The following is a 15657-nucleotide window of genomic DNA, read 5'->3' as shown; positions in this document are numbered from 1 at the left end:
GATGCGACGCGAGATAGAATGCAAGGCACCAGGCCTGACTCCTCTTTGCCGACGGCTCTAGATCGCCTGAGAACATGGCCGGCCCACGAGTTCCTGCACGTCAAGCGAGACTGGAATCAGAGCGCAGACAAGTTAGCCAACACTGCATTGCATCAGCAAGAGGGCACAGTAGTTACCTCGGAGGCAGACCACGACGATTTGGTTGTCCTCAACCGGCTCCAGGAGCTCCTGCTCCCGAAGGACTAAGGGCTATCGCCCGGATGGCTGCGACGACGCGATCGCGGACACGCTCAAAAACTCGGCAGGGGTGTTGCAACTAGATGTGGTGCAACGCATTAGGACGGATCGGATTCTGAGAGCTCAAAACGAAGAGAAGTGGGTCGTGAACCTCAAGGCGTACCTGTCAGGCGACTTGGAGGACCTGGGTGCTGGCGCAGCGCGAGCTTGCAGCAAAATCGCGAACGACTACGACGTAGACGGCGGTGGACTGCTCCTCTACTGTCCACGCGCAGGAAGAGACGACGGCGAACGGGACCGCTTGGCGAAGCTGGTGGTGCCGGAAGACCTGCAACAAGACGTACTGCGCCATTACCACACGAGTCTGGAAGGAGGACATCAAGGGGTCGGACCATCGCTACGGCTGATTTGCAAATTTGGCATGCTTTTATTGGTATGCCAGGTAGCAATAATGACATCAATGTGCTACACGCGTCACCATTAATTGCCAAGTACGTAGATGATAGTGTACCTCAATTTTCGTACGAGATATGTGGCTCTACCTACGACTTTTTAGGGTTTAGCGGACGGGATCTATCCAGATTGGAAATGTTTTGTAAAACCATCTCAGCACCCGCAGACGAGAAACAGCAGAAATTTGCATCATCCATAAAGCTCTTCGTAAGAATGTGGAACGTGCATTTGGAGTCTTACAATTTCGGTTTGCGGTTGTGGCTAGACCTGCACTGTGTTGGTCCTTAGGAAAACTGAAGAAAATCATGCAGTGCTGCATTATACTCCACAACATCATCATTAGTGATGACCTTGCAAGTGGACAGAACACTTCAGTGTACTCGTACACAACTACTCGATCTGGATATCGACGTCACAAATTTCAACATCTTCCTATTCACACATCAGACGCGTTACCTACTTTGATTATTGAGAAGTACATATGAGTGATGAATTCCGCATCTCACTTTTAAACTAAAAATGGATTTGGTTGAGCACATCACATCTAAATATGAAAAAGGACAAATATTCACCTTGTTTCTTTCTTCTTTCAGCGTATGTTACTTCATTTACTCTAATACTTGTTTTTTTTTTGCTTCAGTAAGAGATACTCTTTGCCAAATTCTGAGAGCCCATCTGTCGTTGCGCACATCATTGACATTTCAGCTTGTTCTTTTAACGACCTCTGTTGACTTTTCATTTTCTCCACCTTTCTTTTTGCAATCTGGAGCTGCTCTTTAGGGTTTCCACTTGTACCGTAGTTGCTGCGGCCAATTCGCGTTGCGAGTGCATTATAGCTTTGTCGACTTGTCCTTCTAAGTGAAGCTGCTCCACTTTCTTTTTCCATGCGGGCGCAGGACGTACAAAAGACTGACTACCTGCAGGAGGCTGAAAGACATCAGCATGAAGAGCAGGATCGTAATCACCAGTGACTGAGTCAAACTCCGCAGTGTCACTAGAGGTATTCACATCTACAAATAAAACAAATAAATAAATATAAAAATTGACAAAACTAAAAGGATAAAACATAGCGCACCTTCATCACCCCGTTCGTGAACCTCTGCTTCATTTTCTAGGCGAGATCGTTTACGGGGGCGCGGAATGTCGCGCATAAAGCGCGCACTTTCTTTGAGAAAATCGTAACAATGGTGAAGCTTCAGCCCAAAGTCACGGGTTTCTCTTGCTTTTGGCACGACCAGACTTCACAGCTTCCTCATGTTCGCATAATGCATTAGCATTTAATTGCTCTCGCTTTGCTGTAAAGCTAATGGCAGCTAACCGAATATTCTTTGTCTGTCCAGCCACTGTGTGCTTCAGGTTGAACCTGTAGATGCAGTACGTGTGAAGCGTTAGTGTACACTAATTTGTATACATTGAGACTATGTCATGTACCACGGCCACGCAGGAGGATTATAGGGCAACGTCAGGGAGCGACCATCGGCTTTGCAGACCCTTGTTTTCTTGTAGTCTTCTCCTAGCTGAGTGTACGTCTGATGAATTCGGTCCCAAAAATGTGTCACGTCCTGGTCGGTGCTGATGCAGTCATCCTCTGAAATGTTGGTGTAGGCTCTGCAGAGGCGGATGTCCTCTTCGTGACTCCACGGAGCTGCGTTGGGCATCGACCTGCCATCTTCGGGATTGGAGATGGGAGTTTCAGTGCGGTGAAATTTGTAGTGTTGTGAATAGAATAGGAGCCTCCAATTCACTTTGTCTCTATCGTAGTGCACGATCAATTTCGTGTGATTACTTAATCGTTACGTCCGTATCAATTCGCCGTTGGGGTTCCATTTTTGCAATAGCTTGCATCATGTGTAATTTTGCGTAACTATTAATACCGTTGGAGGTGCTCTCAATAATGTTTTAACCCGTAGAGTACATTTTCTGTAATCATCTAAAAAAAAAACAATTAGAAATTGGAAATTCCAACTTGGAATTGTTAGTATTTTAATATTTTAATACTATAAATCAAAACATTCGTTGCCTTCTCATACACATAATTAGTTAAATAAAGGAAAAGGGAAGAGATAGAGAAGCTCATCCCAAAAGATTCAGGAGTGATATATACCGCAAGCTACACACTTGCAGTTATCGCTTGTGTGAATCTAGGATCGCAATGCAAAAACTCTCCTTGCTATAGCACATCTCGCACTTTTGAGTACGGCACAGAGCCATACAACGTCACTCGGTCAAGCAGTCCTCCCTCGTTTTTTCCACTAAGAGTCTCTTGGCGCCGTCTCCTGCAATTAGGAAAATCACTCTAGATCTACCATCTGAGTAGCTCTAGCAACTGCATCGATTCTCTTTTCGATACACCAGACTGGACCTGTAACTTGGTCGTTATCCTTGCGTGGGGATGTTGTGGGTGTTGTAAACTTGGTGGCCACTGCATTAAGGATTCTGGACACTTTGTCCGCACGTAGCGACGCTCGTAATACTTAAATTTCTCTACAAGTGTGGGAGACACGAGGCAAACTATGAATATTTTTACATCTAAGTAACAAATAAATTGTCGTTTTACTGTTCTCAACGTCCCGACTTTTTACTGCCATTTTCCAGTAAAAAGTGAACATGCTCAATGTATTACGAAACATTTTATTTTTATCACTTGAATGGTGCGCAACGGTCTAGTTAAGGTAAAAAAAAAAAAAAGAAAGGCGAAGGAATGGACAGTAGTGGTGTTGTCCGTGTTCCGCCAATGACGTCTGAAATGGAGTAGCTGTCATGGCCCATGCGTGGGATGAAGGTCACCTTGTTGGGGAGCACGGGAAGAAGGCTAGGGCTCCAAAGAAGTCAAAAACGGAGTAAGCTGGAGTTTTCAGCTCGCTGAACAACTGATAGGGACTGGCAATTAACACGGACAACCCTTGCCGCACACCATACAAAAAAATATATGATGTAGTGCCCCCCCCCCCCCCCCTACGAGTGGCGGTGTCAACGCTAGGATGGACCTGGTGTGCGACAAAACGACTGCTCAATAGGCGGGCATTGCGGCAATCGTTTTCAAACGCGGTACGACCACGATCTAATAGCCACACGTGTTGGTGTAGGAGTCGCATGCGCTACTGCGATCCCAAATGACGCTTTCATCGTTGAATACGTGGGTGAGATACCGCAAGAAGTAGACGCGTTAAAGCGTCCCGATCGCTGTTACCTTGTGGAGCTGAAATCCAAGTCCTTATGGGACGAATCAATGAGCGTGTTCATCGACGCAGCCAAGTGCGGCAACGAAAGCCGGTTCATTACTCATTAGTGTTCGCCAAAAAAAACTGAACCTCGCGATAAATCGCTCGTACAATTGCGTATAAGTAGCTCTGCACGATAACAAAAGCACTTCAGACCTGGTCTACTAATCATTCAATGTTATATACTACATTTTTCATTAAATAATTTCTTACAGATCAAATAAACCAAGGATATTTGGACAGTTAGCAAAGTTGATGTTGTCATTGCACACGAAACCCAGGTCGACCAAAACATTTTCATTGAGTAATTGTCCTCTAGTTTTTCCTGAGAAAGACTACGGTTGTTTATGTTCGACAGACTGTGACTTATGCATCGTTCCGCGATCTAGCCCCCTCGTCACCAAGGTTGAAAGAGGATGTAAATTTGTCGATTACGAGTACCACTCATAGTTTTGCGTCGCAATGAGTCAACCAGACGTTAACCGAAGGGAGGCGATTACTAACGAGCACAAGGCATCGGTTGCACTACTGAGTGCAATTAACGCCATGCTGCATAAACGCATACATTGGAGCACTTCTCTTCGTTCCGTCCAGCACTTATATCGATTCCAAGGACTTCTTCTCTCCGCACGCCAACACGGTGCTCGTGTCGATGCAAACTGCGGTGCTCGCCGGCAATCAGCAGCAGAATGACGCCATCGGCAGCCTGCTCCATGATTCGCAATTGGAACTAGGACTGGAGACGGAAGCACCTCGGCAACAACAACAGGTTATATCACCAGCACCGCTTTCTCCTCTAACTCAAATCCTGCCAAAATTTCACGTCAACCGATGATCGCAAAAGAACAAAGTGCTTTTGATGAAGTGATGAACGCGTGCGGCAATTCCTACATCTCTACACCAACCAACACTTGATGCGAGAAATCTGGATATCGCCGCCAACCAGTTGCAGTCACTACGACACCGTCTCGAGACCAACCGACAGAACTGTGAGCAGGTCGAGGATAATTGTTGCGTATTGCGCTACCACGACCAGGACATCGCTATAACAAATTTCATCCGCAACTCAAGATTGGCCCCATTGTTGCAGTTTGACGCGGCTAGCCAGAGCCTAAACACCGCTGAGCCCACGGATAATGCTCCTCCCATGACCGATCCGTAAGGTGGTCAAGACGAAACAACTGTTGTAGGTAACTCGGCCGAGGTCGGGGGAAGCGCCCCTTGTAAGAGCAAATCTACTATTTGAAGTGCGAAAAATATCTCCAGAAAGGTTGTAAACTTTTTCGAGTTGATAATTCGCAGCAGAATAGAAAAGCCGCGCATAATACATAATAAAACAATCACCACCACGATTGCTCTGGAATCTCACCCTGCTTGTGCTAGTAAATCATTATCCATATCATAGCCCAACAACGTTGGGAACGGAAGCGTGGTGGCGGATGTCTAAGCGCGCTAAGAGAATCTGAGAAACTAAACTCAAATACACCATGATATTTACTAAAACATTATGTAGTACGGCTAAACAGGATAAGGATGCATTTGGATCCTATGCATGCGATTCATAGTGTGCTAAACAAATTCAAATATAGCATTTAGTATGGCACATTTGACCGTCGTCTCCACTGCAAAGTGCTGTTGCTTACCCGACGTTGAAACATCATCTTTTAACACAAAGATATTATTAGCTCGCTATGAAACTGAGCACGGCACACACACAACTAGATCTATCTTACGAAGCCGTCTTCGTTGTTCTTTGCAAACTCCTCGAACTGCCACTCCATAACACCACGTGCCAGATACGAGCCAAGCGGAAGCTGAAGCGACTTCACCTCCGCACTAAGCAGAGCCAGCTTTCCGTCAAGCGTTCCTCGGCAACCCCGAAGCTCCACCTTGCTCCTCCAGCGCACAACGCAGCATCCGCTCCACCTCTCGTCCATTTTCCTGCAGCTTTTCATGAACCCCTCGAAATGCCTGAAAGTGAACTGTTTTTGTGTCACCAAGATAGTTCTCTTCCCGGCCTTCGTTTGCCGCTGTCACCATCTTGTCAGCAAGCAGCAGGATTTGCGAATGACAGAGCCTGAAGGGTCCACCTTTGTGCGCCTGCCATTCTGCCGATTGCCACCTTTTATTGCGAGCAAAATGAAGTAAAAGAAAAAATGAAGTAAAAAACTCGCGGGCTTCTTTAAGCTTGCTAATTGGCAACAGGGGAGTTCCATGCTTTTTCTCGCTGTCGCCCTCAATAATTGCAGCTATTGGCGTCCCAGGCCCTGCTTCGGTTCCTTGACTTGACCGCGGCGTTGTCCCACGTGTTGTGCTGGCGGACACCTCCACTGCATAAGCAGACTTAGGTAGTGCAATAGCACCACCCATCATCGCACACTTCTCACAGCTCGCACCTACGCAGACGCTTGCGACGGAGGTCTGGCGCCATTGTGCAGCTTGCAGCTCGCAAAGCGAAAGTAACAAGCAAATCCACAGAATGACCTGTTAGTGCCGCGTGTGATAACGGAATTATCAGTATCATCTCCAACAATCGGTTTTGAATCACGATAGAAAAGAGGTGTAGCGTTTTCCTAATTCAGTTTTGCTCTGGTTCGACAGTTGACTTTGTTATTGATTGACCTGCCCATATCTAGATATTATGTCGTCGTACATTAGAAACACAAGAGTACCCTACTTATTTCCCGTTAGAACCTGTGCATCTATGCACAGTTTCTAACTCCGTTGCTGCGGTTGGGGTTACAGTTGAAGTCGAAAAAAACACCTTTACTGAAACGCGGAGATTCTTTCGTGCCTCTCCAAGGGTTCAACCTCCATATTTGGTCTTTCACATAGACGGAGTTCCATGGCTACTTCTTCAGACTTAGTGTATACTTTGCCGTCCCTCCACCCTCTTGCTCAACTCTATTTCCAAAACGAATTGGGTACAATGACCATTGCACTATAACCTTAATTCGTGATAGTACCGTACCAAGCCGAAAAGTTTGCCCTATGTAGATGGCTACAGATGAGGAAACAACTGGGTAGCAGGGCAAAAAAATTCGGACACATTTACAAACCCGCGGTCGTCCCATAGTGTTTCCGACGAAACGATCAATAGCTATATCAACTCAAAATCGATTTTATTTCGGTAGCCATTCACAAAACTTTTCTAAACAGCCAGAACACCTAAATATCAGAATTTTGCCCCAAAAATGTCCTTAGCTTTCAGCTTATGAAACAACCTTAAATACCGTAGAGTTCTCACCTTGAGAGAACTTTTGCTACGACCTAGAATATGCTCTTCGCAAGATGACTAAGGTTTTGTGTTGGTATCGCCCGGGCATATCGGTGCGGTCAGTTCTACCCGAAGTAATGAGAGGCATCGCTGTGCATTTTTTCATCGCAGTCAACAACTCGCAACCAAGATCATTAATGGCGAAATTTTCAATTTCTCATTCAAAGTTCAGTGGAATCATTTCGTAACTACACTTGTGGCCGTCGTGAACGAGCGTCCCATTGCACTCTCTGATTCTCACCAAACGTATCAACAGATTCAGCCTCACTATTACACCTTGACCGTCAATTGAACAGCAGCAGTGTTGACGTCGACATCATCTCGGCAACGAGTGGCAGCGTTGTAGAGCGCCCACGACCGCGATAGACCGTTATCCATCGTTGCGTTTTTGAGGTTGCGTAACGACTCCATCGGATTCACCCTGGCTGCGTTTACTAGAAGGAGCGAGAGCCAGGTAATGGTGGTGTTGACCTCGACCACAATCGGCTCCTTTGAAAGGATGTCATTCCATTCCTGCTCCACGAACGTCAAGGTACGGGCCAAGTCGTTAATCGGAGACACCGGGATCATCTGGATACCATGAATGGCGTACTTCTCATCCAAAAACCAAGTGTTGTAGTACACCTTGTTGTCGAAGAAGATGCCCGTGACGTGGTTACGGACAATCTCAGGCGGATGAACCGTGCTGTCCGAGGTCATGAGGAAGTACGTGCGAATAGCGTGTGCGTCCAGACGAAGCATCAGACTTCCGAGATCTTCCACAGCCTTTTTACCCGTCACGCGGCCCCACAACGTCATACCGTAAAAGAAGTTGATATCCTCTGAAGTACTCTCCTCATCCTTGCCATTATCGATCGATGTCACACCGTGAGAGTATGAGTGACCCAAGTACCATGAAAAATGACGGAAACGAGGGAAGTACTTATCTTCCGCGCTTGGGTTTACCACGTCACGAAGCATCACCCAGATAATCCGCTCCAGCTCCGGCATGCGAGACCAGTTCGGGTCCAGGTGCTTCAGCATAGCCGACGCCGTGATGAAGTAGCCGTAGTGGTAGTGGTGGTCATTGTACATACCGTTGCCGAAATCGGTGTAGATACTGCCCGTCTTGAAGATCGAGCTCGAGATGATTCCACGATACAGCGTGTCGTACATGAGCGGCGGTGAGAGCGAGTTGTTGAGTACCGGCTCAATCATATTCTCCAGTTTTTCCAGACAGTACGACAGGAGTAGCGTGTCCGGACCCACCACCGAGCTGTCCGCCGCCATCAGACACAGCGACGCATACTTCTGGAAGTATTTACCGTTGAAGTACCAGCTATCGGCGTCCCAGTCTGACCAATTGCCCATGATATCCTTTTGTAGCGTACGCAGCATATCCGTCTCCAGAACAACCCACGGTGACGGCTTGTGAGCAGGGTAGAAGTCCACCTCGAAGTCAGCTTCGGGCTCCACGAACGACCACATCGGGTTCGTCGTCACTTGACCTACCATAAGACCACGCGTAGCCGAGTGCATCACTATCGCCCCAGGACTCGTCGTTTTGGTAGGAGACCCAGCCATCGACTCGATCTGGTGTGGCAGTGCGAAGTGCAACAGGCCCACCGATCTACACGAACTGCCCTCCACGTCCCAATGTAACGAGTAACCCGTGCGCGATTCCATCGACACACTACCACCGAGTACCATACACGCCGCGTATTCATCGTAGACGGTATCATCAGTCGCGTCTTCTGGCAGCAGGGCCACTCGAATTGTGCCAGAGTACCCCTTGTCCGCTACCAACGACGAACCAGAAGCGTTCACAGAGAACACCACCGACTCCTCCACACGGAGTGAAAGGCTATTGTCACTGGCATACAGTACCCACGTTTGGCTGTTGTTCAGGTGGATAACAAACTTGCCCGGCGCCGAGTCGTCCACGTACGTGATGTTGTGCTCGGTATCAATACGAGGCGTGAGTCCGTCATATTTAGCCGACACGAAGGCCATGCCACTCACCAGCGCTGAATCCATACATTTACCAGTAGCCTCGTCACATGTACGTAGCTTAGCACCTCCTTCGTCCCATTCGTAGACCTCATACGTCGGCTCGTATGAAAAGAATTCCTCCGACGATAGCGTCAGGTCGTTGTGGTACGAGTGGTTGTAGTACTTGACAGTACCGTTGACCTCCGACCCAATCTCCCTGTACGTGTACGAGTAGCAGGTCTGCAGTCCGTACGGTGCCTCACGCGGCAGCTTCACCGCGTACGGGTTGGACCAGGCGGCGTAGTTGGACACGTTTTTGAGATCCGTGACGTGAATGAGATTGCCCCACCAGTCGTTGGTAGGAATGGGCTGATTGAGCGCTTCCTCAGCAACGTTGATGATCGGCACGAATTTCTCAAGGCTACCATTGCGTTCGAAGAGTTCCTCAGATGGCCCGTCGGTGCCGAACGGTGCGAAGAACCCGCCACTGGTCGAGCCTTGTTGAAAGGTGGTAGTTTTAGCTGGAGCGTTAGGGACAAGCGTCCCGATCAACTTCTCGGTGGCACCGCCGACGGTGTCTTGAAGGAAGTTGTAGTCTTCACCGACGTCGGGATCAGCGCTCGATGTTGTAACACGTCGAACTGCTACTGTTACTACAGCAGCTTGTAAAAGAGCGAGTACTTTCATCGTATCCGAGCTTTGCTCTCGTTGTCAGTGACAGTAATGTGCAACAGAGTGCGCAGTAGGCGGCGAGCGCGAAAGTGGACTGCGATCTAGATTGGTGCCAGCTTACTTCCCGTCCATTCCGTCGGGTGGACCCGGCCATCATGACCGTCATGATAGAGGCACACGGCTCGTGCTTAGTATGCATAAGCCGTGGCGCAGGGTCCCCGTAAGCATTGCTTACGGGGACCCTGCGCCACGCTTTGCACAACCAGAGGGTCAACTTGACCGTCAAGGAACGTGTTTGGGGCTGGGAGGTTTGTTGCGAGCGTGCGAACTTTGAACTGCGCTATTACAACTGAAGAACCTCTCGGAAGTGAAAATGTAGCTAGCTTATTGTTAAAGAGAGGAATCACTCTCACTCGCTGAAAGGGTCGGTGACAAAATTACAAGCGATGATTTTCGCAAGAATTATATTAGTTGAGAGCGGTTGGTTCCCAATGAATCACTATCTAGGAATGAAGATCCGGATAGCAGCAATATATCAATGAACGACAAAACTTGTCGCCAGTGCTGGCGTAATGACACATCTGGGCAGGCTAATTCCAGTTGTAAAGTTCCTTTAAAGAAATAATAAGAACACTCGAATTAAGACATGTTCATTCGTGCACCCCGTTTTCACGCCTTCGGACCTTCTTTAACTAGAGTGCTGAGTAAAAGCACAATATGATCTAGAATATCTTACACCAAAAACATATAGCATAATATGTTTCCCTAACCAGCAATGTGCAACATCCACGTTCCCGAATTTTTTACAGTACTTATCGAATTCTTTTCTCCATTTCTCGCCGATATTTTCAACCAAGTCGTATTTTCAAAGATGGAGAATCTTGGTATGGAACCTGTTGTTCTCAGTTGAGTGTTGGCAGTACGGCTTTTTTTGTTACCGCGGTAGCTACTCCACCCTCCAAGGGAAGGCCGGACTCAAATTACCTACCTCTTACCAACCAGTAGTACGAACAGAAGCATGACCATGTGAGCGCGGTATGCACCTGCAATACTACGCGCCGGTCGAGGAGGACAGCGACGCGAAATGACATATCCAAAGATATGCACGGACGTTAACGCTTCAAATTAGTGCAGTTTTACATTAATAGTCGTTTTAATGCCTAGTCCGTAAATCAATATAGCGCTGTAGTATAAGAGTATGAAAGCATCTTCATGAATACATGCAACAGTATGCGCAGCAAGACTAGATTCGACCGCAAGCGATAGGTAACGACATCAAGTCGTGTATTGTCTGTTACAAGCCTTCTATAGGAAAAAAAAAAAAAACACACACACACATAAAAATCAAATAGAAGGCCAATTTACCACCAACATAAGAGTATGAAAGTGGGATCGTATCAGGATCAGTTAATGTATCGAAAACGACAACTACAGTAACAACAACGCTGGTCAGGTGCATACAAACGCAAAAGATTGACAGAAACCAGATTTTTATTTTCTTACTAAGTCAGTTCTATAATGTGTATGGTTTTCCCTCCGCAGCTCGATATATCGTAAAAAAAAAAATCCATGCGAACGGGACAAAATATAAATGGATTCGCTTAGGTATTTCTATTGTATGACACTGTGTGTAAAACACAACACACGGACATGAATTAATCCCAGTTGGGCTTTATGGTTATTAATACTTCGTACCAAGTATAAATGTCTATCCGGCTAGACATCCAGATATTTTTTTAGATACACATGTGAAATTAAATCTCCAATAATAATGGAGTCAAAAATAATAGAAAAATATAAGAGAGATTCTAGTAAGTAATATGATGCTTATAGAGAGAGGTTCGTCTGTACATCTCTTACTCTCGTTGGTGCAGTGCTGGTAAAGTTCCTGACTTTAGGCCCACAGTTAAAAAGTCCAGGATGGCCGAAAAAGCATAACCCGTGGGCTGTTGGCTTTTTTTTTTTTTTTTTGCAATAACGGCCATCTACAAAAAGCATTTTTATTTAAACATCCTTTTGCTAAATAGTATATCAAGGAAGAATGGGGCGAGAGTAGCCGCCGTCACGTTCAGGCACTCCATTCGACGAGTATAGTTGCCGACATCAGGGTGCGCATGGCGAGTGTAGTCGCCGTCATGTTCTACTGGTATTACAACACGGGAAGGGCACGGGAAACAAACGAAAAGAGTGGGTGAAGAACATGTAGAGCGACGCGAAGAGCTCTGATAAAGCTGTAAATAAGCGCTGAAGATACGATGAAGTGTACGAAGGTGAAGAGCTTGATAGACACATGGGGTACCGAGACGGACGCGGTGGAGAGGAAGATGGACCCAATGTAGTGCACGAAGAAGTGGGTGGATAGTGAGACGAATGCGTTGAAGTGCACGTAAAAATGTGGAGAACACGGTGGACGAGGAGAAGATCGTAGATGTCATGGCGGAGTGCACAAAGGTGGAGAATTTATATACATGATGCATTGAGTGACAGACATGGTGGAGAAAGAAACAGATGCGTTGGAGAGCGTGTAATCCACGATGATGCTCGCGGAGTATGTATTAGGATGTTGCTCAACTTTTGACGTTGTAATTGAGGCAGATACGATCGAGGCTATGCTAGTGGCCGTTTTTGCTTGCAAAGTTTGGCTGATGAAATTGCTGGAGAAGAACACAAAATTTAGTTGTCCGTATTTAAAATTGGAATTGGTCAGGTTGTCACCCAAAGTGCTTTGCTAGTTTCACCTTCTGTCCACGAAATCCTCGCAGTTTGATGGCTTCTTCAGGGAATACGAGATCGTCATGTTTGGTGAATCCTTGCTTCACTGCGTTGCCTATATCTTCAAATTAGTCGGAATTGCTTCTCTCCGGATCTACCTCGCTCAATGCTGTTGCAGCCCGCAAGATTCTGGTGTTTGTACTTGCAGTATCGTGATCGGTACCATCGTATCCAGTACCAATTTCCTCGTCTTCAAAACACCATCAACACCATCCCCGGGTCTTCGTTGTCTCTATATTTGTCTGCATTCACCGTCCATACTGTTGACGGACGGTGTGAATATGTTGGAGAAGCTTGCGGTATCAAGAAGTCCGTGCCTCTCTTCTGGAGATCAGAAGTTTTTTCATGGGATTGTCAGTAGCTCTAGCATCGTTTTGTGTCCGCGGACGAACATGTTGGCTACTATATGATAGTAAAGCGCTTTACTTGCGGCTATGCGGTTGCGCTACACAATGTGAATGAGTCCAAGTTCACTGGACAGACGCTCGCATGTGGCTGTATTGACTGCGATTGAGAGAACTCGCATTGCGAGTTTCGGCAACACACTTTTGGGCCTTTCCAGAGCAAGGGCCTCCCAGTATTCCCAGGGGGAGTCACGAAACTCACCTGACATCATCCTCATGACCCCCCCCCCCCCCCCTGCATCCATGAGAGCATGTCACGTCGCAATTGGGCAATTTCCTCACTGGCGAAGAGACGTCGTTAGTAATATATCGCTATTTTGCCAAGCGTACCGATTCCAGATACAGCGGTCTCAGGCAAATCCCTTGAACACTCCATGTACACAAGATGCAGCGGAAAACCAAACATAAACAATGGTTGCTCGCACTGTTTCCAGCGATCTTTAATACACTCTATTAACGTATCCTGGTGAACGAGAAATTGCTGAAATCCCTTGTAGATATCGCGAAAGGAGTGAACAACATCTCCGACCGTGTTTTGGTCTCTTTGTAGACAGTACGAAGCAAGCCATAATGATGCAGTAATAGCCTCAGCCTCTTTGAGTTCATTCCAGAACTGTGGATCTCCTAGTACATCCAGAGAGGACGGAACTCTGGTACTGTCGGTGAAACATCTGAAGCGATGACTGTACGCGGAGCAACTACACGAAACACCCGTGCATCGAGTTCTATCTTGTTACACACAGTGTCCGCATCCCCAACGGCTTACCGTAAAACTTCGCCATCATTTTTCTTGCGCTCAACAACCATTTTGGTGACGAAGCGTTCAAGGTGTTGACGGCTGTGGCGCCGTTTGTGGCAACACAGCGAAACGAAGACCTCAAAACAGCCTTGACAAGGTTAGTTACTGCGTGCAAAAAGCAGAATGGACAAGATTGAGGCCGTCGTAATACCGGTGTCCGATGAGCACGCCCACACTGCCCGCATTGTCGGTGATTATTGCACCAACTTTCCACTTCTCGCGCTGCGTTTGAATTAACACTTGTTCCGATTGCTCAGCAATAGTAATCCCGTGGTGTTTATCCCCCACTGGCAACAGGTCGTAAGTAAAAAGTATTCTAAATAACGCGAGTTGGCAGCCTAACTAATGATCTTTTGCGACGTTCTGCCTGACATCGGAGACTAAGCTAACCCAACCATTTGTCCGCTCTTCCATTTCCTCCAGCGCTTCTGTATCTATCGTTTATTGGTCTTTTAGAATACGGTTACCCAGAGTTCGACGCGAAGGAAGGACTTCTGATATCACTGGCCGCAACAACTCGAGGAATCGCAACGTTGACGGTTACTCAATATATCTGTCGGCGAGATGATTATCAGCGTGTAATTCAATGAGTGAACGCTCAATCTTCTTGTTTACCGCCTTTGAGAACTTGCGCTTCTGTCTTTTCATTTTATTAGCCGATGGTAGTTTGTGCTGTTTACGATGTGGCTGTGGGCGCTGTGGACTCTAAGGCGAACGCTTCCTGAGAACCAGAATACGACGCGCGCGCGATTGAATAGCAATTCGCATGCTGCTTCGTACTAGCTTTGGCTGCAACCGCGTTCTTGAGGTCGAATCTTGTAGACCAGGGGCAGGTGTTTTTCTAGATGGGAAGTACGACTCGAATTCCGTGTTCCTTGTGGGGTTTCCGGCTGGCGATGAGCTTATAGATGGTGGCGAAAGTTAAGCAGCTTGGTAATACTCGCACATCGCTGACATAATTGCGTGCTCTACCGATGATCACTTTCGGCGAGGTGGTGGTTATGTTGTTGTTGGCCGCTGCCCTGCAAAAGCTCTACTTTCGAAACGTATAGCCCCCTCCTGCCTCTCCGAAGTTTTTCAGGCGCGTGAAGCGTCTGGCCCCTGGGCAGGCTAAACGCCCATGGTAGCAAGATGCTTTTCTCTTTTTGAAGCCAGCGTGAGGCCGATAGTCATCTTGGCCTAAACTCATTTGGCCTGTCCATGGCCGAATAGCCTAAACCCCGTGGCGAAACCACGTTTAGGTGGCCGAACGGTAAAGGCTATGGTGCCAACACTGGTTGGTGCTCAGTTCACATTATTGATGATGGTGTTCGATGATTTGCTGGTGATCCGTACGCAACGCCTTTGCTTTACCCTTACACGTACAAAGTCCAATAATATTTATAAAACAATAGCTTTTTATAAATTAAATAATATTAATAAATATAATTGGATCGATTCCGGAAGTTTGACTGCTGTCCATTTCCACTTTCCAAAAATAGATTTGACTTGGAATTTGAAGGAGGGATACCATATTCCAATGATCTTATTTAGAGACGAGAAAGGATAGATGTGAGATCCTAAACGGACTCCGCAATCGCGCCATTACAAGTAAGTGAATATTTTTATATACTACAGTACCGTATTAGTAGTAGTAAAAGCCGGTTATAAGAAAATGAATAAACATAATTCTGTTTGAGGTAACAAAAAACTAACTATGTTTTCAGAAAATTTGCGGTGAAAACATTTTTGAAAAATTGGTACCAGTAACATAAATTCGTAGCACTACATTCAATAGTTAGGCTAGCATGAGGTAAGTTATTCAAAGAGTCCAGTAGGCACACACTAATTATAAAACGGACATCGATTAGC

At 46.7% G+C, this 15657-nt stretch overlaps 5 protein-coding genes across 5 annotated transcripts; 1 reads left to right on the top strand and 4 right to left on the bottom strand.

Moving 5' to 3' along the window:
* Positions 1-1896: 1896 nt before the first annotated feature.
* Positions 1897-2348, bottom strand: PPTG_04548 (hypothetical protein; the record flags this gene model as incomplete). Its single annotated transcript, XM_008896794.1, has 2 exons — positions 1897-2053; positions 2122-2348. 2 exons carry the CDS (start codon positions 2346-2348, stop codon positions 1897-1899), a joined length of 384 nt encoding a protein of 127 aa, XP_008895042.1.
* A 1102-nt stretch (positions 2349-3450) lies between these two features.
* Positions 3451-5358, top strand: PPTG_21422 (hypothetical protein; the record flags this gene model as incomplete). Its single annotated transcript, XM_008897432.1, has 5 exons — positions 3451-3472; positions 3777-3945; positions 4301-4329; positions 4445-4680; positions 5317-5358. The coding sequence occupies 5 exons, from the start codon at positions 3451-3453 to the stop codon at positions 5356-5358; spliced, it is 498 nt and encodes a 165-aa protein (XP_008895680.1).
* A 410-nt stretch (positions 5359-5768) lies between these two features.
* On the bottom strand, positions 5769-6342 carry PPTG_21421 (hypothetical protein; the record flags this gene model as incomplete). Its single annotated transcript, XM_008897431.1, has 2 exons — positions 5769-5941; positions 6312-6342. 2 exons carry the CDS (start codon positions 6340-6342, stop codon positions 5769-5771), a joined length of 204 nt encoding a protein of 67 aa, XP_008895679.1.
* A 1116-nt stretch (positions 6343-7458) lies between these two features.
* On the bottom strand, positions 7459-9846 carry PPTG_04547 (hypothetical protein; the record flags this gene model as incomplete). The annotated part of the gene is made up of 1 exon (XM_008896793.1): positions 7459-9846. The coding sequence occupies one exon, from the start codon at positions 9844-9846 to the stop codon at positions 7459-7461; it is 2388 nt and encodes a 795-aa protein (XP_008895041.1).
* A 2696-nt stretch (positions 9847-12542) lies between these two features.
* PPTG_21420 (hypothetical protein) lies at positions 12543-13219 on the bottom strand (the record flags this gene model as incomplete). The annotated part of the gene is made up of 2 exons (XM_008897430.1): positions 12543-12649; positions 13210-13219. The coding sequence occupies 2 exons, from the start codon at positions 13217-13219 to the stop codon at positions 12543-12545; spliced, it is 117 nt and encodes a 38-aa protein (XP_008895678.1).
* Between the last annotated feature and the right edge of the window lie 2438 nt (positions 13220-15657).

This window comes from Phytophthora parasitica, assembly GCF_000247585.1.
Source record: "Phytophthora parasitica INRA-310 unplaced genomic scaffold supercont2.5, whole genome shotgun sequence".
Classification (NCBI taxonomy): domain Eukaryota; phylum Oomycota; class Peronosporomycetes; order Peronosporales; family Peronosporaceae; genus Phytophthora; species Phytophthora nicotianae.
Note: the sequence above shows the minus strand (reverse complement) of the source record. Positions and strands in the feature narration are given on the sequence as shown.